The following is a 21,691-nucleotide window of genomic DNA, read 5'->3' as shown; positions in this document are numbered from 1 at the left end:
ACGACAGAGTAATAACTTGAAATGGTGGAGAAAGAGATAGTTACAGTGAAGAAAAGGCTCAGAATGGAAAAGGAAGGGATTGAAACGGCAGAGTGAAAGAGTGAAGATGTGGTTAAATTTGAAGGATTGCCACAGCCTGATGTTATGGTTGTAGTGGAAATTGTTGGTTCCTATTTTAATTGTTAATTGAATTTTAATATCTGAAGTCAAACATCTTAATTATTTTTTTAATTTGTTTTGTTTTATTTATATTATGTGTATCATAAATTATTTGGTAATTTGAATTGGTGTTTTATTTAGGTAATCATCCACTAAATGAAAATTTCTTTAAGTTAATGTCACTTCTAAATTTTAATTATTTGTAAGTTTTTTCTTATATTTTTGATTTTATAGACTGTCAATTACATTTCACTTAAAAACAATTATTCAATTGTTATAATAGATTTTATCTTAAAATTCTATATATATAAAAAAAATCAGATAAGATTGTAAAGAGTAGTAAGATAATTTTTCTAAAAAAATGAATTAAAATAGTTCAGTTGATATAGGTTCATATCAGGTTCACATTAGGTTGATTTTCGATTTTATTAGTGTTTCATCCACATTAGTGTTGTGAAAATTGTTTTGTTTCTAAATTTGTTGCCGTATTACTAAGAATTTTATTCAATTTTAATTTTCAAGTATTTGGTGAATTTTTACTTGCAGAAGGATAATGATCTATTTCCGTCTGATTTATTAAATTGAGTTCTAAATTTTTGTTTTCAGGGTAGTTAAATTGAAGATAATTGAGGAAAAAAACCAACGGAAGGAAGAAAAAGGGATCTTGAGTGAGATAATTTACTGGTCTCTGTTCCCTCATAGAATTCGTGTTTGCTCAAATATGTATATATAATCTATCACCCAAAATTTCGCATACGGTTCACATCAAGTTGCTTTTCAGTTTTATAGACTATCGATTACATTTTACTTAAAAACAGTTATCCAGTTCTTATAATAGACTATATCTCAAAATTTTCTCTATATAAAATATCAGATACGATTGTAAAGAGCAGTAAAATAAATTTTGTAAAAAAATTGAATTAAGGTGGTTCGGTTGATACAGGTTCACATCAGGTTCACATAAGGTTCATTTTCGGTTTTATGGACTATCATATGCATTTCACTTAAAAGAGATATTCAATTTGTATATCATTTAAGATTGTAAAGAACAGTAAGACAAATTTGATTTAAAATTGAATTAAAGTAGTTCAGTTGATATAAGTTCACATCAGGTTCACATTAGGTTCACATTAGGTTGATTTTCGATTTTATAGTCTGTCAAATACATTTCACTTAAAAAAGATATTCAATTAGTATATTAAACCAAATTTTAAAATTCTCTCTATATAAAATGTCATTTAAAATTGTAAAGAGCAGCAAGTTAAATTTGATTAAAAATTGAGCTAAAATAGTTCAGTTAATATAGGTTCACACTAGGTTCACATCAGGTTGATTTTTATTTTTATAGTCTGTCAAATGCGTTTCACTTAAAAGAGATGTTCAATTACTGTATTATACTAAATCTCAAAATTTTCTCCATATAAAATATCATTTAAGATTGTAAAGAGCAGCAAGATAAATTTGATAAAAATTGAATTAAAGTAGTTCACTTGAATAGGTTCACATCAGGTTCACATTAGGTTGATTTTCGATTTTATAAATTATCAAAGATTTCATAAAAGAGTTATATAATAAAAAAATTCTAAACATTCACCATTCTAATATAATTTTTTTTCTAAACATTCAGTAAAACTAAAATATTAAATTTAGATCACCAATCTAAATATAAAACTAATAAACTAAAGTTAACAACGAGTCGATTTATGGTTACATAATCACACAATAAACTAATATATATATTTAAAATCGTAACTTGACAATTAATCAATTTGTAGTTACTATAAAATAATTAGAATTACATTTACACACTATAGTAACAATGATTGTCATAACATTACAAAACTAATTAAATACCGAATCGTCATTCCAAATTTACTTCAATAGAGCTTCTAAATTCAAATTCTGATCCTTGGTCAATCTTCTAACAAATAAAATGCACAATCAATATACACAACAGTATCACCATGATATGGAATTCAAACTTGAAGATTAAAATAGTACATAACTACCTTGCATATATACTATACAAGTTCTTCAAATCCACCTTGCATAAAAAACAACAAAAACGTCAACATTCTTTCCTTTAGTTCTATATAACCAAGAAAGAAAACAAATTTACAAATAGCCACTTAATGATTCTTCTCATTCATAACATAATAATCACAATATCCAAAAGCTGCTGTGGAAGGGACTCGCCATAAAGATATCAAATTTACCCACAAATATATTAAATTTATCTAGCAACCCAACAATCAACGATGGGGTCATTTTCCCTACATATATATACCCACAAAGATATTAAATTTAAAGAAAATATAGATCTCTGCTATCAATTAATTACAGATGATTGCAAGAATTATGAAAAAAATTTCCTCATAATTCAATTACCTATACTCTTGCACATGATTCATCACAATCAAGCAAAAATAAACATTATAAAGAAACAATTCAAGATAAACAGAAACTATTTCTATTATCGCCAAATAAAACCATCTCAGATTTGAAGATCCACAAAACAGTCGCAATCATAAGATTTACAGAGTCATTAAGTAGATGAAACATTAAAAAGAGAAGATTAGATATACCGTTCGGCAAGCTGGTAATTGACCAGATAACGTTGGCTGGATCTGACGACCGCCGAGCTCTGGTTTATTTAGATCGAAGCGATTGCAATATGAACAAACCATTTCCGTTAGTAAGCTATCTATGCAACTTTCTCACACTTCTCTTCCATTTTTTAGCATAATGCTTCGAGTAGGTAACGAATAAACCAGCCAGAAGCTCAGAGACGTACCGACCACCGTTGTTTTCCGACCATCTTTATTGCGTCGTTGCTCCGGTTGTCCGGCCATAACGAATCGACCACCAACCAAACACTCTAACCCCTTGTTTTAAACTCTATCTTTAGGTGAGGTTATAAATGTAATAAAGTCAAAATGAGGTATGCTGTGAAAACAAATTATAAAAAATGAGTGATTTATGCAAAAAGTAAAAAGTTGGGTCACCAACATAAAGATTTGAAATTTTGAGGGATTTTATGTAATTTTCTCTTAATCTACACAAATCACTCAAAAGAAGTCCTTTCTATTATTTCTACCTCAAGAATTTTATTTTGACAATAATCTCTCAAAAAAAAGAAAAACTTTTCATAAATCTCTCATAACCCAAAATTGGTTATTATTTTAATAAAATTGGACAACTATACCCCCCCCCCCTTCTTCCTACCGTACAAGAGAAGAAGAATATACAGGGTCCAATCCGGCGAGGCTACATCACGGTTTAAGGGTTTCGATCACCGGGAAAGTTGATTTCTCAGCAATCTCTTGCGAGAAAGATTAATCCTTTCTTGTTATTCTTAAAAGATCCATAGTGATCGGCGGCGACAAATTCTAATTCTATTGAGATTATGTCCGGCGAATATTATGATCATCCTCCGCCGTCGCTGCCTCTAGTACCGCCGGTGAGCATGATGCTTTTAGGACGTGATGGCTACAGTGTTACTATTAATGTCGATTACGGAAAATGGGTGAAGGAGTTGCAATTGGAGAAAGAACGGTACTTGATGAATATGGGTCTGGGTTTTGGTTCCGGTACGGGTTTCAATTTTGATTCAGATTATGGTTAAGAAGAAAGATTGAATGGAGCATAGTATGTGAAGAATACAACAGCAATATTAGTGAACAGAGAATTAATATTCAGTTCAAGTGATTTTAGTTCAATAAATTTGTTGGTTTAATTCAGAAAATGTTTAACAAAGTTTATCTTTTTTATAACTTTTTTATTTAGAAACATATACTGTCATGGCCATTGAATTTCAATTGTGAGAGCCGGTGTTCACAATTGAAATTGATAGTTTATTAACTATAATTACATCAAAATATGTAGTTTGATGCAGATACAAGCACTGTAACTAAAATGCTTAAAATTTTGTAACTGTGTGTATGCTCAAATGTTTCTGCAACTTATGTATCTTACTATATTTCTCATTTATTTGATGTTTTTGGAAAAGTAATCTAGACTTGTTCTTAAATTTTTGAAAACTTTGATTGATGTTCCTTTTGGAGTAGAAAAGATTCCAAAAGCAACTAAAAGTTTCTTACTATGGTAAGACAAATTTGATCTCTGTCCTTCTCTCTTGTGTGTCTATGTTATGTTTTTGTTCATGTTTATGGAAATCAAGATATAAATTATTGTATCTATATCTTCATTATCGGATGAATGCACTTGTAAACAATAGGTTTTCCATTTAAACAAAATTTGATTTACTTGTCTTCAACTTTTTACTTACAAGGTTGCCATTCTTCCCAATAAATTTGTATTTCCCTCTTTTAGCTGATCTTTATAATATGATTAAGAGAAACTCTTTAATTGATCTTTTGTATAATACAAGAAGTAGTTGTAATTTATAAACTGTCAATTACATTTCACTTAAAAATATTCAATTTATATATAGATTATATCTCAAAATTCTCCCTATACAAAATATCAGGAAATTTTTTTAAAGAGCAGCAAGACAAATTTTGTAAAAAATTAAATTAAGGTAGTTCAGTTAATGCAGGTTCATATCAGGTTCACATCAGGTTGATTTTTGGTTTTATAAACTGTCAAATATATTCCACTTAAAGAGATATTCAATTTGTATATTACATTAAATCTCAAAATTCTCTCTATATAAAATATCAGATAAAATTGTAAAGAGCAGTAAGGCAAATTTTGTTAAAAATTAAATTAAGATAGTACAGTTGATACAGGTTCATATCATGTTGATTTTTGATTTTATAGACTATCAAATACATTTCACTTAACGAGATATTCAATTTGTATATTACACTAAATTTCAAAATTCTCTCAATATAAAATATCAGATAAAATTGTAAAGAGCAGCAAGACAAATTTTGTAAAAAGTTAAATTAAGGTAGTTCAATTGATACAGGTTCATATCAGGTTCACATCAGGTTGATTTTTGGTTTTATAGACTGTCAAATACATTTCACTTAATAGAGATATTCAATTTGTATATTACACTAAATCTTAAAATTCTCTCTATATAAAATATCAGGTAAAACTGTAAAGAGTAACAAGACAAACTTTTTTAAAAATTAAATTAAGATAGTTCAGTTGATACAGGTTCATATCATGTTCACATCAGGTTGATTTTTGGCTTTATAGACTATCAAATACCTTTCACTTAAAGAGATATTCAATTTGTATATTACACTAGATTTCAAAATTCTTTCTATATAAAATATCAGATAAAATTGTAAAGAGCAGCAAGCCAAATTTTGTAAAAAAATTAAATTAAGATAGTTTAATTGATACATGTTCATATCAGGTTGATTTTTGGTTTTATAAACTGTCAAATACATTTCAATTAAAAAGAGATATTCAATTTGTATATTACACTAAATCTCAAAATTATCTTTATATAAAATATCAGAAAAAATTGTAAAGAGCAGCAAGACAAATTTTTAAAAAAATTAAATTAAGGTAGTTCAATTGATACAGGTTCATATCAGGTTCACATCAGGTTGATTTTTCGTTTTATAGACTGTCAAATACATTTCACTTAAAAGAGATATTCAATTTGTATATTACACTAAATCTCAAAATTCTCTTTATATAAATTATCAGATAAAATTATAAAGAATAGCAAGACAAATTTTTTTAAAAATTAAATTAAGATACTTCAGTTGATACAGGTTCATATCAGGTTCACATAAGGTTGATTTTTGTTTTCATATACTGTCAAATACATTTCACTTAAAACTTTTCAATTTTTATAATAGACTATATCTCAAAATTCTCTCTATATAAAATATAAAATAAAATTGTAAAGAGCAGCAAGACAAATTTTATAAAAAAATAAATTAAGGTAGTTCAGTTGATACAGGTTCATATCAGGTTCACATCAGGTTGATTTTTGGTTTATAGGATGTCAAATACATTTCACTTAAAAGAAATATTCAATTTGTATATTACACTAAATCTTAAAATTTTATTAAAAATTGAATTAAACTAGTTAAGTTGATATAAATTTTATTTGTCACTTTATAAATTTATTTTTAATATTATAAATTTTTAATAAAATTAATTTGATTAGAGTAAGTTAATTTTAGATTTATAATTAATTTACTAAGAATTATTTTAGATTAATTTACATTGATTTGATATTAAGTTTATATTGAATTGATAATAAATTTACATTGAATTGACATTAGGTTCATATTGAGTTTATATCAAGTTTATATTAAGTTTACACCAACCATTCTAGGTCCCGTGTAGTATTCTTTAGTGTGTGTGTTTTCAAGTTGTCTTTGGTGTTTATATAAGCTCAAATTCAAGAAGCATTGTTCTCCAAACATTACTCTTTAACTATATACAAGTAAGCTATGTTTCATATAATCATTATACGAAATAGACAAAGCTCGTAACATAGTATATCTACTGCATAATCCTCAAACATATATAGGACTTGTCAAATTAATAGAAAGGTTTGTCATTAATTGCATAACCTACAAATAGTTAAAAGAAAAAGCTCATTTCAAAATATATGTAATAAGTAAGCAACAAGTTCGATATCTACAAGCAAAATTGATCTCCACAATAATTTTGATATTTTCTCATGGCCAATAAACTTAGGAAGATCAACCATAATGCCTTTTTTGAAAGGACATACCTAAAAAATATATGAAGAACATCTCCTCTGACTATAACTTTAACTGAAATTCTACTTGGCTTATCAACTTTTACAATTCCATGAACTTCATACATTCTGATCTCATCTCTTTTCTGGCCACAGTCACTTTTATCACTATTTCCAACACTTTCTAATTCAGCATACTCCTCTTCATCTTCTGGCCAAAATTATCACTTTGGTCTTCAATAACTAATCTCTGCAACTCATCTTATTCCATTATGTTTAAATCAACAACACATTCATTTGTTAAATAATAAAAATTAATGGCAACTTATATATAAATAACAAATTCAACAGCTTCTAAAAAATGGAAAATAAAATAAATAAATCCAGCAATACTTTCACTGTTGGTTTCCCCCGCTGCTTGAAACCGAATATCAATTAACCCAATGGTGCAGATTCAAACTATCACACTCACTTATCAAAGCAACAATATCTCCAATTTTGAGACCACATAAATCTCGACTAATGTTTCTCTATTTATACTGCCCCGCAATTGATTGCGATTAACAGTGAATCAGTAATTAAACATAAGAAAAAGAACGATTTAGTGTAAGAAGATCCCATGATGTCGATGAATCGAAAACCTATGTGTTGATTCATTGTGCAGAGCAACCTCGCGAGGAAGACGATGCTTTAGTGGCAAATTGAGTGGTATTTTTCCGGCGCCACCGTGTAAAACGTGCCCACCTCATTTTCTCTATTTTGCTACCTATTGTTTGGACATATGAAGCTCTGATAATCAGATCCAGTCGTAAATTTATAAGAAAGGTTGAAGCTAATATAAACAAAAACATTTCCGACGACCGACCACCGACAACCGACCACCGTCAATTTGACCAACAACCAACCACACAGATAACTTAGCCGATAAACTCTAAATCCCAAGTGAAGGGTAAAATAGAACTAAATTATATTGAGGTACACTATGAAAACAAATTTTAGAAAATGAGGATTGTTGCAAGAAATAAATTTCTGAGTCATTAACATAAAGTTTTCAGATTTTGGGTGATTTGGTGTAATTTTCTCTTTTAATTACGAGCTTGCTAACCCTGTCCATGAGTTGTGGGCTTTTGCAAGAGTTTAGACCTGCAAATCTGAATATAGAGCTCAGCAGATCTGCTCATGGATCTGGGTATCCGTACGGCCCGCTCGTCTTGAGCCGGGGTTGGACAGTAAATTTCTGCTCTAATTTCAGCCCAAACTCGAGTCCGTGAAAATAGTTCGCTATTTTATGGACAAATTCAGAATTTTATTTTTTTGAAATTCTTCATGTAAACCTGAAAATGTTTGAACTGACTTTCATATATAGAATGTAAAGGTCGGATTTGTATAGCATTACAAGTCATATCAAACTCGGATCGGATTTGAATTTACATAAAAATATTAAAACCCGGTAGCTAGTAGTAGAATATTTTTAAGCTAAACTAAATTAAAACAATGTATTTATATAAAGTTAAATTATAAAAGTTAACTAATAAAATACAATTTTCTTATGATTTTTGTACTAGATAAATGTAATTACAATAATTATACTATGTTTAGTTTATAGAATATGCAAAAAAACATAATAGATAGTTCATATGAAATTGCTATTTCTCGTTTTGCTTCATATTTAAATAAGTGATTGTAATTTTAAAGAATAACTATTTTATAATTTCTATAAACTTAGTATTATCTAAAGAAATAAAAAGGAACTATTTTTTTTTTATTTTAATTTTATATGAATGTCTATTATTATTCATTTTTTATTTTATTTTATGAACAAATATAGCCTTAAAAAATTAGTATTATAGATTCAACTTTTGTAGAGCCCTTGCAAAGATTAAAATTAAGATATTTTTTTAATTTTAATAATATAAAATAAAATTAATTCATGTGTGCTATTTGCATCCTTAAACTTATATTTTCAGCTTGTCTCGCTACAAATATACTTCAATGACATGATCAGATAATTGATTTATCAAGATCAAATCTTGATTTAATCAACCATTAGTTCCAAGATTATACATAAACTAGTATTTCACTAAAATACATTGAAAAGTGAAAACCAACTAAATTTTTTAGATAAAACAAAATTCAAAACCTCCTAAATTTGAACTAGAAAATAAAGTTTTTATAATTTCACCGTTTTTTTTCTTATAGAGTTGAAAACGCCGCTTTCTCTTTCTATCTCTACCCACTGCTTAATTAAACTGAATCAAATTGCATTTTATCTTTTTTATATAATTATAGTAATTAAATTATATTTATAATAAAACATATCAAATTAAAAATATATAATTTTGAATATGACCACAATTTTATCTAAATCAAAATTTAAAAAATTCTATCTCAAGAGGTTGGTAATGAACGTGCTCTCACATCAACTAAAATCCCATATTTAAAAAAAACTTGTATTATCTAAAAAAAATAAAATTGTACAACTCTCAAATCATAAGCAAATCTCTCAACATCAGCTTAAAAAACAATAACATCTCATTTTAATTCCCACATTTACCCTCTCTCCACCACTTCATCATACGCTCCTCTAAATGCTTTTTCAAACATTGTCTTTTTCACAGATCTAGACCAATCAAATTCACACACAAATACAGAATAAAGAATCTTTCACTGTGTTTTCCTTTTCATTTCTTGATTATTGGCTAGCCAGCCATTCACAGCTTAATTTAAAACAAAAATGACTGGTGTATATACTGAAAAAGAAAAGGATTTTCCTTTATTTCACATACTAATCAGAGTTTAAAACAGTGCTCAATCATTGAAAACAAAAGGAAATATAATAATCTTGGTTTTCTAAATTTTCTTGGGTTCTTGAAAAATTTAGCTCGCCTTTTGACTTTTTTTTTTTTTGTTTTCTTGGTACCCTTATTTCCTGGATTTTCTTGAGAAAAATTGGTCCATCAAGTTAAAGCTGGAGTCTTTTTTACTCTACTGATTTTGGGTTTTGTTGTTTTTTTCTGTTTTTCTTTCATGTTTTTTTCACCCCAGGAATATTGGGTTTTGCTGTTTTTTTTCTTGTTTTTCTTCACCCTATGATCTTGGGTTTTGCTGGTAGTTCAAGTTTTATATTTTTTAGGGTACTGTTGATTGCATGTGAAGTAGCTTCATTTACACTTTTTCTGCTCTACTGTCAATTTTAAAGCTTCTTTAAATGGTTAAAGTTTTGTATTTTTCAGTTTTATAATGCCATAAGTAAAACATATTGTCACTTGTTTCTGGATTTAACAGAATATATAGCTTTTATGTTCTGGTGGGGTGTTTTCTAAGCAAAGTTCCAAGGAGTGTACTTGTTGTAAGAATATTTTGTTTCTGTAAAAGGGTTCTGTTTTTTTTCCTTGAGTTTGATTAGTAAGAGATGCTGGTTTCTAATGAAAATGAAGAGCAGATCTCATTTCCTTCAGAAAATGCAAAAAAGTTTATGAATTCATCCCCAATGGTGTTATCAAATCTGGATTACCTTCAAGTTCAGGAATCTAAATTCCTGGATTTCAAGGCTCAGCCAACTTTTTACCCTGATGTCAAGGTTGTTCTTGATCCTGAACATGAACAGAATGAGCTTCAGGAGGTCATATCAAATCTAGAAGGTAGAATCTTTTTATTATTCGTTATTTTATTACGCGTTATTTGCATATTAAATAGTTTCACTTTTGTAGCGATTTAGTCTTATTCTTTAGAACGTTGCACCGCATATCAACCTATAAATCTTTGGCATTGTGTAGCACATTTCCATTGTATCATGTCGTTTAATACAAAACGATGCTATTTTAACACTTTTCGTAGTTTTATTTTTGGTGAAAAATGACTATAGCTGCACAATGCAAAAACGATAAAGGTTGAGATGTGTGATGCAACGTATTAAAGAATGAGATTAAATCGCTATAAAAGTGATACGTTGGGATTTAATATGAAAGTAACCCTTTTATTAATCTTTACTAGTTGATGCCATTGTTTTGACTATGGAAGTCCTTTTGTTTTAACTTTTAATTGATTGTATAGGTGAAATTGCACAGTTGAGACAAAATGAGAGATCATTGACCAAGAAACGTAAAGAAGCATTGAACAAGATATTAGATATTAAAGGTTATATAATTTATTGTTGATTAAACATGAGATTTTTTTTTTCTGTTTCTCCTTGTTGAAATTTTGGTTTTCAAATTTTCAGGTTGCATAAGAGTATTTTGTCGAGTTAGACCATTCTTACTGACAGAATGGAGAAGAATGAATGAACCAGTGTCAATTGTTTCAGAGAAAGTTGTGATTAAATCTGTAGGAATTAGGAAAGAATTCAGATTTGATAAAGTTTTCCATCAACCATCCACTCAAGGTTGGTATCTGACTGCATGAATTTTTGGTCTAATCATCTAAAAAATCGAAATCCTATCTATTTTTATCAATATAATCCGACCTTTTAATTTCGTCAATTTTGGTCAAAGTGATATTTACTCTATTGAAGTATTTGTCCATAATTGAAATGTAACTATCCAAATAAGGATAAAGTTGATGAAATTCAAAGGTTGAATTAAGATTGGTTAAGGTCGCTAAAGTTTGGATCATTTGAGCGATTAGGCCTTTATTTTTATTATATATGTCTTATGCTGCAGTTATAGTAAGTATTTTTCTGGTTGAAAACTACGCAGAGGAAATTTTTATTGATGTTGAGCCAATCCTTAGATCTGCACTTGATGGTTACAATGTATGTATATTTGCTTATGGTCAAACTGGCACCGGAAAAACACATACAATGGTTAGTGACAGAATTACAATTTGACATTTTCGCATTTTACTTTCGGTTTCTTGTTTTTTTAAAAGTGAAGTTAAAATCGTTGTATAGGATGGCACAAATGATCAGCCTGGAATCATTCCGAGGGCTCTTGAAGAGCTTTATCGTCAAGCTTCTTTCGACAAGTCGTATTCTATAACATTTTCTATGAGCATGGTGGAGGTTTACATGGGAAATCTGAGAGACCTGCTAGCTCCAAAAGTTGCTTGTAAATCTTATGAGGCTGCAACGAAATGGTAATCGTGATTATATTGATGTACTTAATGAGTCACAAGCTCGGTTTAACATGGGTGAGTTAATTTAATTGGTTGGCTAATTTAATTTACCACAGCAATCTAAACATCCAAACAGATCCAAAGGGAATGGTGGAAATCGAGGGTTTAACGGAGGTCGAAATTCCAGATTTAGCAAAAGCAAAATGGTGGTACAACAAAGGTAGACGAGCTAGATCAACTTCATGGACTAATGTAAACGAGACATCAAGCAGATCACACTGGTGGGTTTATGGTTTTTCGTAACCTTCAGAACTCGTTTGTTTTATTAATTTGGTTAGATAATTACGTTATCTGTTTAGTTTTATATATCTAGCTTACTGAGGATCAACATTTATCGACATGGAGATGATTTGAAAGCTAAAGCAGAAGCAAGCAAACTTTGGATGGTGGATCTTGGTGGCAGTGAACGGTTATTAAAGACGGGGGCTACAGGACAGACACTTGATGAAGGGCGGGCGATAAATCTTTCCCTTTCCGCCTTAGGAGATGTTATTGCTGCTCTCAGGAGGAAGAAAGGCCATGTGCCTTATAGGTAACTTCTTAGTTGCTCTTACTCTTCCTTTAGTCTTCAAACTTTAATTTGCTCATTCCAAATTTCACTGATTTGTTTGCAGAAATAGTAAGCTAACTCAACTCCTGAAAGACTCCTTAGGTAAGGCCCTGCTCTTGTTTAATCTAATCTAACTATGAGGCATTACCATGTCCTAACTATGTTGCTTTGAAACTTCACCAGTTTTACATTTCGGCATTTCGTTTTCAAAAAGCGCTTCAAATTTTCTATATTCATTACATATTTTTATTAAAAATGTCGTTTTGGAGTTTTGTGTCTGTTTCCATCTCTGAAAACGCTTCTGCAATTCCAAAATTATATATTTATAACACATTCTCGTAAAAGATGCTGTTTCTCTTCCATTTCGATGTTTTCTATTTCAGCATTTTTGTTTTCGTGCTACACAGTGTTTTCCAGTATTACACCGTCTTACATAAATTAAAAAGCTCCTGATATGCCAATTTCATCAGGTTACAGTTCGAAGGTTGTAATGCTTGTGCATGTAAGCCCTTGCGAGGAAGATTTGGGAGAGACAATATGTTCTTTAACCTTTGCAAATAGAGCAAGAGCAATAGAAACCAGTGGAGAATTACCAGAGGTAAAGCAAATTAAACTGCTCAAAATTTATTCTCAACCGGGCAAGGTTTCTAACTTGTTTCTGCAAATCCAACAGCACATAATCAAGCAAAGGCAAAAAAGGGTCTCGGAGCTTGAAGAAGACATGAGAGTAGCTGAAGAAGAGTGTCAGAAGATCAGAAATCAATTACTGAAGGCAGAGTTCTTATTAAGCGAAAACAAGAAACTTCTAGTAACCGACTGTCGATTTCCTGAAGACAAGGACGAAACACCTAGAAGTATTTCAGAAGATCCTACTGAAGTACTAATTGAAACTCCTCCTATTATTGAAGTTAAAAGTAAGAGAAGCTTGATTACTTCTCTCCCAAGATTCATGACTTCAACTGCAGCTAGTCGCGAAAGGCAAAGTGCTGTCGAGAAGGAGATTGTCAGGAAAGCAAGAAGTTTGAGATCAGGGATGCGAAGTAGTTCAGTCCAATTCTCAGCTTCTCAGTCCCTTAGTTATTCAGAAATTCGTCTCAAAACATATGCGAGGAATTCAAACAAAAAGTCACGCTATGGTGAGCCAAAAACCATCTTCACAGAATCTCCGAAACGCAATGACTCAGATTCCAAGACTGTCTCGTTACTCCGGAGCAAGGTAGTTACCTCGTCAGATCCTAACTTGAGATCTACGCTTTCTCGCCATAGAAGAAGAATGTCTGATCTAATTTAAGTGCAAAGATAAATTTTAATTTTGGTCTTTTTTTTGGTTGACTAATGTGTGTAGATTTGTGTGAGGTTTTGTTTTAACTGTTCTTGAGTGATTGGCCTTGACTTATCTGCCATTGTTATTGGTGGCTTAGTGTTGGTTTGCTTAGGTTTGGCGGGATCTGCTGAATTTTTAATGTGCAAGATCCCTGTTATCACATGGTTTGTATTGTTTAGGTTTGATGGGAGTTGTTAATGACTTATTAATGTGATACACTGATTTCAATGATAACTTTATTTAGAATCCTTTAGAAAAAGGCATTTTAAGATTTATTTTTTCTGTCTTTTGATTTCTTTACTGCTGGTTTCACTGTCTACTGCGGATAATTAATTATCCTGTGCAATATATGTGTCACGTTAATATACAACACACCTCTCATATATGTTGACAAGAAATTAAATCAGAATTTTTTTCAGAAAAGCTCCCAATATTATATCTTTCAAAATGTATTTATTTATTGTATCAGCTTTATTGCATAACTATCAGAAACTATATCCTAAAATTTCCCTACATTTTCAACAAAATGAATTGGATGTATCCAGTTTCTGCTTATTGCTCAAATAAATAACTGTACTGCCTCAAACTATCACAACCACCTTCTGTTAATGCTTGATGGATCAGAAAACCATGATTGCAAAGAAAAAATTCACCCCTTCCTATCCTATACATCTCCACATGGTCCTCTGTTTCTTCACTGTCAAGTTCTGACTCATCTTTTCTCTGTTCATACACAAGATGAATGCCAAACTGTTTCACATCATAACCAGTTGACAAAATGACGGAAACGTTTAGTTCATCCCCACCGTCCACCTCATCTCTTAACTTGATATGGCTGTACCATTGCATTCTCTCGTCCTTTTCAGGAATTCCGTAAAATGTTGGACTGTAGGTCAATTTTAGATCCTTGGTTTTATTCCAGATCTTAAGGTAATGTTGATCACCATATCCATTTCTTAGATCATTGCATGTGTACTCGGTGCATATGTTTAAACCAATGACCTTGCAGCCTTGAGATGCGGTAAAAGAAGCCGATGACCTCTCACTTCGAGAGCTGTACCAGCTTGGAACCTCACTCCCTGGAATAAAAATGCTATATACACCGCATTCACGTAAGACCTGCGCCATCGGAATCATGAGTTGCTTGCATAATGATAGTTCAGATAAGGAATGTGTAACAGTGTGTTAAAAACGTACCTGCGGAGGAGAAATCCTTGATGTCGTTGTAATGACATTAGCCATTTCGACTTTAACCTCCTCAGGTTCTAAGTGGAACAACTCCAACTTACTGCCCAAAACCTTGTAGTGATCATTTAATGATTCTAACTTGAATAAGCCTTGAACCTCAACTAACTTTTCACAACCAGCAAGGTTTAACAATAATGATCTCATCAAGTTTGGTAGATTTGCAATTCTTTCTAGCGACGTGCATTTTTCTGCACTCAATCGCCTCAGACTTGTTGGAAGTTCCGAAAGTGACTGCAGATTTTTGCAGTTATCTAATACGAGAGACTCGAGTTCAACAAGGCGGTTACTGGTTTCAGGTAAGCAAGAAATTGAGTTTCCACTTAAATTTAAATGTTTCAAGGAGGAGAAGTAACCAAGTTCATCGGCAACAGCATCATCTGATAGATTACAATCCGCAAGACTAAGGCGTTCTAAGGATTGAGGTATCAAACTCAGTGCAAAAGAGGACTCAATGCCTTGCCTTAGTGCCAACCATGACCAGAAGATTGATTCCTGTGATTTAGTTGTAAATTGTGTTATGCCATCTAAATGAAGCACCTTAAGTGATTCCATTTCCGTAAGTTCATTAGGGAGCTTATCAAGCTGTGAGCAACCAGAAAGAATAAGCTCCTCGAGCGATTTCAACATTATTATTCTTCTTGGAAATTTCATAAGCCTTTTGCAGTCTTTCAAGTTTAAGTAAACAAGCTTCTTGAGGTTGCCAATAGATTCATGAACCTCAACCAAATTTAGGCAGCTTTTTAGCTTCAAGCTTTCGAGGTTAGGCAGCCCTGAGAAGTCAGGGGTGCTGACAAGGTCGTAGGAATGACTGAGATTAAGAACTTTCAGTTGCAGTAGAACCTGTTCAGATAGAAAATTAATATTTTTATATGGAGAGAGGAGAGAGAGAAAGACAGACAGAGAAAATCCTTACCTTGGCTCCATACCAAGCATGTTTTAGATTGCTATAGCGCATATCAAGAACAACAAGATCCTCCAAGCATAAATTGGATGGTATAAATTTCAAAGGGAACCCGTGCCAACATAACCATACTAAATATTTAGGAAAATGTTCAAATCCTCCATTTACTTTTACATAATTGAGTTGGAGCAGTTTCAGTTTACGCATCTTCGCAAACGCCTTTGCATCGATAACTACATTTGAGAAGGGAAATGAAGGTAGCAGGTTCACCTCAGCAGGTTTTCGGGTGAAGAAACCAAGAAAACGTTGGTTTTCCCTGTATCTGGAAATCAGGTCTTCATAATATTTTCGCTTTGCACAATTTATACAGGAAATCCCATGCTCTTGCTCTTGCATAACTATATGCAAGTCGAGAGCGAGGCCTGCAATAGCTTCTGTACCCTGCTTTAAAAATGGAAATAAGATAAAAAGTACAGAGAAAATGAATGCAAACAAATCTGCACATAAATTATTTGCATACAATTTTTTCTCTTAAGACAGTCAATGCCTCCTCGTGATGCCAGACTCGGCTACGCGAGCCAGGATGATCAGGCGATTCTTGACGAATAATTTCCCTTCCCATGTCTCTAAGCAAAGGATGCATCATCAGTTTGTTATCCTTGTTGATTTCAAGAAGATTTCGATCAATGAGATCGTCTATTCCAACTTTTGTATGGAACTCGCAACCATCAAGAATTTTAACTGCATAATCTGCATCTCTTCCGATGAAGAAGCAGGCTATGTGAAGAAATATTTTTCTATAGTGATCTTCTTGTATAGAGTCATAACTTATTTTGAGATTCTTTTGAATTTTGCTGTGTGGAATTGCTTTAAACTTCTCTAATTCGCTTTCCCATTCATCTGCGAATTTGACAGAAAGATAAGAACCCATAGCTTCAAGAGCTAATGGAACCCCACAGCAGTACCTTATTACAGTCTCTAAATGCTCTTCATAGCCTTCGATAGGATGATTTTGTCGAAATGCATGCCAACTGAAGAGCTGAAGTGACTCGTTATCATCCAATTCTTTAACTCTGAACTTCTTGTGAATCTCATGAGGATCGAGAAGCCGCTCATGTCTAGTTGTTATGATCATTCTACTCCCCTTCTTAAGCGAGTCCCATGTTCCCATAATTGCCTCCAACTGATCCGGTTGATCCACATCATCAAGAACAATAAGAACTTTTTTGCAGCTTACCGCATCATTGGCCTTAACACTACCTGCATCTACATAATCTATTTTGTTTTTCTTTATATTTAGAAACTTTTTGACAAGTTGCTTTTGCAAGCGGATAATACCATCAGGTTGTTTTGAAGCTTCTCTGACATTTGCAAGAAAGCAACTGCCTTCAAATCTATGTAAATTTAGATTATAAACCGTCTTAGCAATAGTTGTCTTTCCAACACCACCAATGCCATAGATTACTGCTATGGAAGGATCAGGCGATCCATTTCGTAACCATAAATTAATACCTCTTACACGAGATTCTATCCCAACTACATAGGACGGAACAGGCAGTAAAACATATTGATCCAGCCTGTCCTGAACTATTTCGACAACATATTGGATAAATTCTGCCTCATGCCTACAGATCAAGACCAATAAAGCACAGCAAGATTGCATCAATGAAATGTATATAATTGCTCATCTTTTAATGAAAAATCGAATAGAAAGGGAATTTAAAACATCTACATAATCACGATTCCTGCCTATATTTCTTATCTAGGTTGCACAGAAACTTCGTTTCTTTTTCTGAAAACACTTCTAAAACTCCAAAACTTACATTTATAACAAATTCTTATATAAAATACATGTTCTCTATTCAATCATTTTTGTTTCCATACAACATAGTTTCGTGCTAAATCATGTTCTAGCTCAACTTCCTAATCACCCTGCCATATAAAAACCATTTGCATTTCATAATTTTATCAGAACTATCTAAAATTACCTTTGGTCCAAGTTCATCCCACTCGAATTCGTAATCTCTCTGAGCAATGCTTTCCATTTCTCGACCTTTTTCGTCTCCTCCGTCGTCTCATGCCTAGCAAATGCTTCAGCATAGCTCCCAGACTGATCCCACACTTGGTCAGGATCTGCATCATAAAAAACAGGAATAACAGCAGCTCCAGTTTCCTTCAGCTCCATCATGGTTACAAGTTCCTCAAGACACCTTACCGAAAAGGCGTAACATTTTGAAAACACAACTAAACATATTTTCGAATTTTGCATTGCTTTTTGACACTCAGCATCATTAATCTCTCCACTCTCAATCCCATAATCACATCTGAATGTGTGAATCCCTGACTGCTCTAAAGCAGCATAAAGATGGTCGCTGAAATTCTTGCCAGTATCATTACTACAAAAGCTTAAATAGACATGGTAAGCGTATTCAGATGATGATGTTGAAGCAGCCATTAGAATAACTATGTCAAACTAGTTAATTTTAAGATAAGAAAGAAATGCGGAAGGTTGATGAAAATGGAACCCAAGAAAGAACAATATCAGAAGAAGACAAGACAAGAATGTTAAAATTATTTTATTTAAACGCGTGAGAATATAAATGGCACCTTTTTTTGTTCTTTCATTGCTTTCAACGTATGAACATGGTGATTTATATAAAGTCAACGACTCAAACGAGACTTAAATATTTTATTAATTTTTTAATTCGTTATTACCTTAAATGTATTAATTTTTAAAAAGTTAAATCAAATACTATATCAGCATTAAAAACAACAGTAGAAACTAATTAACCAAAAATTTGAATGTAGATTAATTAATAAAAGTAAATTTAGAGCTTTTTTATTTTCTTTTTACACATTCAGCTTTGTTATTAAATCAAAAAATATCCTCAATACAACAGTTTATGATTTAGTTATAGATTACTACATAACCCAAAAACTTGATTTCTCAAGCATTTTCTTTAAACTAACTCTGCTAATGAAAAATGATAACCAAAGATGAACAGTGACAGGGAAGAAGCCTCAAGACATCAATGCCAAGTGAACATGCTTTGTTTATCAATCCCCATTCTCACTTTTTGAAGCAATATCTTCTGAAAAGTCATTTCTATCTTTCTCTTTAGAGTTCGTTGCAGTTGGGATCCGAACAGAGGTACTATACATGATTAAAGTAGCGGTCTCCGAGCCAATCTCAGCACTTCTTGCACCTGTAACCAAATATGTGCTGAAGCATAAGTGACCACAACATATAACAACATCTCCAACCATATAAAGCACTAGAAAGACGTCTGCTTCTCGGATTAAGATTCGCTCATGTTTATTAGAACTTGAGTTAATTGACACCTTTCATTTTTGAAGAAAGGGTGTCGATTAATTTAACATGACCGCTTAAGTTTTGATGAACATGAGGAGTTTAACACAAATTCTTTCAAACCATAATTGTGAGAGAATTCTGTGTGAACTTCCTTACGGATTCCTCTCTTCTCTCTCTCTCGCTCTCTCTTTCTTTCTGTTCCAATAATACGACTCTCTTATCCTCCCCTTTAGCAGAACCCATTCCTACTATAATGTGCCCCATTACTATAATAATATCCATGATAAATTAAGTGAAAGTTAGATTGCTACAAAGTTTAAAAACGTCATTACTAAGAGTTGGACAGTATCAGCAATTTTTTAAGTGTGCTATGCTACACTGCAAGATGATGATGTAGATTTCATTAAAATTTGAAAAGGAGCAATGTACTTACTGTCTGCGAGTCTCTGGTAGTTGTGCTAAGAGTTGGAGATGCATGTGATGCCAGGACCTTGCTTATGGGTCCAAAACATATTCCAATGGTGTGAAAACTCTTCACTCATGCAGCTACTGGAATATCTGTCTTTGGTCTCATATAAAATGTTTTTCTAAAAGATGAACAACTCAAGTTGAAATCCTCTGATGTCGTTCTCATAATTTGAAACGCTTCATTCGGCTTCCCAGCTTTGAGAAGGCAAGCTACTAATGAACTAATAGTAATGTTATCCGGGGCACAACCAATTGCTACCATCTTCTTGAAAATATCAATTGCTTCAACTGTTCTTCCTTTCATACAGTGCCCAATAATCAAAATGGTAAATGTTACTTTATCGGGTTCGCATCTCTTCTCCTCCATTTCTCTCACAATTACATTTGCCTCATCCACATTCCCACACTTGCAGAACCCATCAATCACAGGGTTGTATATAAAGGGTTTCGGAAAGACATTACTAAACTTCAGTTGCGTCAAAAGGTCACGAGCTTCATTAATCCTGTTCTCCTTGCAGAGAGCATGGATAAGAACTGCAAAAGTATAAACATTTGGAGATACATTTCTCGATCTCATGACATCCCAAAGCTTCAAACCCATGTGAACTGCTCCTGCTCTAGTATAACCGTAAATCAAGGAAGTAAAAGTAACTACATCAGGCGAGCAACTAAAAGAAAACATCTTTTCATGCATGGCTTCTGCTGCAACCATGTTTCCAATCTTACCAAACCCATCAATAAGAACATTAAACGTAACTACAGTCGGTGCAATCCCGAATCTAATCATTTCCTCAAAAAGCACAGAGGCTTTCTCGAGCTCACCCAGCTTGCAAAAGCCAGATATAATAGATGTATAAGTCCAAACATCTGGTGAACAATCATTTATAGATTGAACCTCCTTCAATAAATCAAACGCTCTATCTATTCTATCTAACTTATTCGACCTACATAATCCACTTATAAGAGTGTTATAAGAAACAACATCAGGTAAACAACCAAAACTGCGCATATCACGGAATAATTCATATCCCTTTTCGACTTCCCCTGCTTTGCAAAGACCTCGAATAAGAATATTAAATGTACAAGTATCCGGAGGAGAATGCAATGCCAATTGCTCTTTAAACAAGTTAACAGCCTCATGCACTCTATTTCCACCAACCAACTCATTCAACAAGTAATTATACATATAAGAACTAATCCGAACCTCCTCAACCCGAGCAAGTAATCTCTCAACAAAATCAAACTTCCCCACTTTCACAAATGAAAAAACCAAGAATCCTAAAAGCTCACTATCAAACAAATGCCCATCACTTCTCATATGATCAACAACAATCTCTACCAAATCATGAAACCCCATTGCACAACACGATCTTATAAGCGATTCGTAAGCCAAAAAACAATGAACAAGATTCAATTTCACTCTACTAAACTCCAAAAACTTCAAACCAACTAATGGGTACTTAGAAAACCACTTAATTACCTCAAAAGCAATCAAAGGGCTCTTCAAATTTTCAGATATATACCTTAAACAAGATGAATCCAAGCAATGTGAAGTGACAAAAATGGTGGCTATAATTTTAACAAACCAAGCTTCTTGATTCTTTATTAATTCCTCTTTATCACCCTTAATTGGGTGTAATCCTCCTCCTGTGGTGTAATTATGAAAATGGGTGGTGATTATTTTGGAGGCTCGAACCCTAAAAGGTCGGGTTTTGAATAATGAGAGGTTCATCGGCAACCCCACGCCATGGCTAAAATCTATTATAAAAGCAGCATTTTGCAGGAGAAATTTTAAGTGGGTGGGTTAGATTTTGTGGGTTTTGTGTTGAGGTTTATGGGTTTATTGATTTAATGATATTCCGACCGGAATTTTTCATGCCGGTGGGACTGATATTTGGACCGGTGTGGAGCTGTGAAGTGTTGCCAGTTAGTAGGGTTCAGGGGTTGAAAAATGAAACCTTGAAAGAAGAATG

The 21,691-nt window shown here is 32.4% G+C and overlaps 3 protein-coding genes across 6 annotated transcripts; 1 reads left to right on the top strand and 2 right to left on the bottom strand.

The window, feature by feature from the left end:
• The first annotated feature begins 9,350 nt into the window (after positions 1–9,350).
• LOC126673638 (kinesin-like protein KIN-14U) lies at positions 9,351–14,022 on the top strand. Of its 3 annotated transcripts, none has more exons than XM_056105208.1 (10): positions 9,351–10,443; positions 10,856–10,939; positions 11,022–11,183; positions 11,461–11,603; positions 11,691–11,875; positions 11,971–12,135; positions 12,228–12,446; positions 12,529–12,566; positions 12,935–13,062; positions 13,138–14,022. In XM_056105208.1, exons 1-10 carry the CDS (start codon positions 10,215–10,217, stop codon positions 13,753–13,755), a joined length of 1,971 nt encoding a protein of 656 aa, XP_055961183.1. In that variant the 5' UTR covers positions 9,351–10,214; the 3' UTR covers positions 13,756–14,022. The 3 variants fall into 3 exon arrangements, with proteins under 3 accessions (XP_055961183.1, XP_050223813.1, XP_055961184.1); XM_050367856.2 differs by having other exon boundaries at positions 9,354–10,443; positions 11,497–11,603; XM_056105209.1 differs by having other exon boundaries at positions 10,352–10,443; positions 10,870–10,939.
• A 164-nt stretch (positions 14,023–14,186) lies between these two features.
• On the bottom strand, positions 14,187–18,530 carry LOC126673637 (disease resistance protein RUN1-like). 2 transcript variants are annotated; one of them, XM_050367854.2, is made up of 5 exons: positions 17,926–18,530; positions 16,458–17,562; positions 15,950–16,381; positions 14,986–15,876; positions 14,187–14,907 (listed from the first exon to the last, which is right to left on the bottom strand). In XM_050367854.2, the coding sequence occupies exons 1-5, from the start codon at positions 18,390–18,392 to the stop codon at positions 14,341–14,343; spliced, it is 3,462 nt and encodes a 1,153-aa protein (XP_050223811.1). In that variant the 5' UTR covers positions 18,393–18,530; the 3' UTR covers positions 14,187–14,340. The 2 variants fall into 2 exon arrangements, with proteins under 2 accessions (XP_050223811.1, XP_050223812.1); XM_050367855.2 differs by having other exon boundaries at positions 15,950–16,378; positions 17,926–18,529.
• Positions 18,531–18,864: 334 nt separating this feature from the next.
• On the bottom strand, positions 18,865–21,691 carry LOC126673643 (pentatricopeptide repeat-containing protein At2g06000). The gene is made up of 2 exons (XM_050367869.2): positions 19,684–21,691; positions 18,865–19,143 (listed from the first exon to the last, which is right to left on the bottom strand). The coding sequence occupies exon 1, from the start codon at positions 21,448–21,450 to the stop codon at positions 19,789–19,791; it is 1,662 nt and encodes a 553-aa protein (XP_050223826.1). The 5' UTR covers positions 21,451–21,691; the 3' UTR covers positions 18,865–19,143; positions 19,684–19,788.

The sequence above is a fragment of the Mercurialis annua genome, linkage group LG3, assembly GCF_937616625.2.
Source record: "Mercurialis annua linkage group LG3, ddMerAnnu1.2, whole genome shotgun sequence".
In the NCBI taxonomy this organism is placed as follows: Eukaryota; Viridiplantae; Streptophyta; class Magnoliopsida; order Malpighiales; family Euphorbiaceae; genus Mercurialis; species Mercurialis annua.
This window is presented reverse-complemented; position numbering and strand designations above follow the sequence as displayed.

Coding starts and splice junctions, on each gene's coding strand:
- LOC126673638 (XM_056105208.1), top strand. CDS start 10,215: ATGCTGGTTTCTAATGAAAATGAAGAGCAGATCTCATTTCCTTCAGAA. Junction 12,447..12,528: donor AAAGGCCATGTGCCTTATAG/GTAACTTCTTAG, acceptor ATTTGTTTGCAG/AAATAGTAAGCTAACTCAAC. Junction 13,063..13,137: donor CCAGTGGAGAATTACCAGAG/GTAAAGCAAATT, acceptor CAAATCCAACAG/CACATAATCAAGCAAAGGCA.
- LOC126673637 (XM_050367854.2), bottom strand. CDS start 18,392: ATGGCTGCTTCAACATCATCATCTGAATACGCTTACCATGTCTATTTA. Junction 17,563..17,925: donor GGGATGAACTTGGACCAAAG/GTAATTTTAGAT, acceptor CTTGATCTGTAG/GCATGAGGCAGAATTTATCC. Junction 16,382..16,457: donor CTGTCTTAAGAGAAAAAATT/GTATGCAAATAA, acceptor CCATTTTTAAAG/CAGGGTACAGAAGCTATTGC.
- LOC126673643 (XM_050367869.2), bottom strand. CDS start 21,450: ATGAACCTCTCATTATTCAAAACCCGACCTTTTAGGGTTCGAGCCTCC.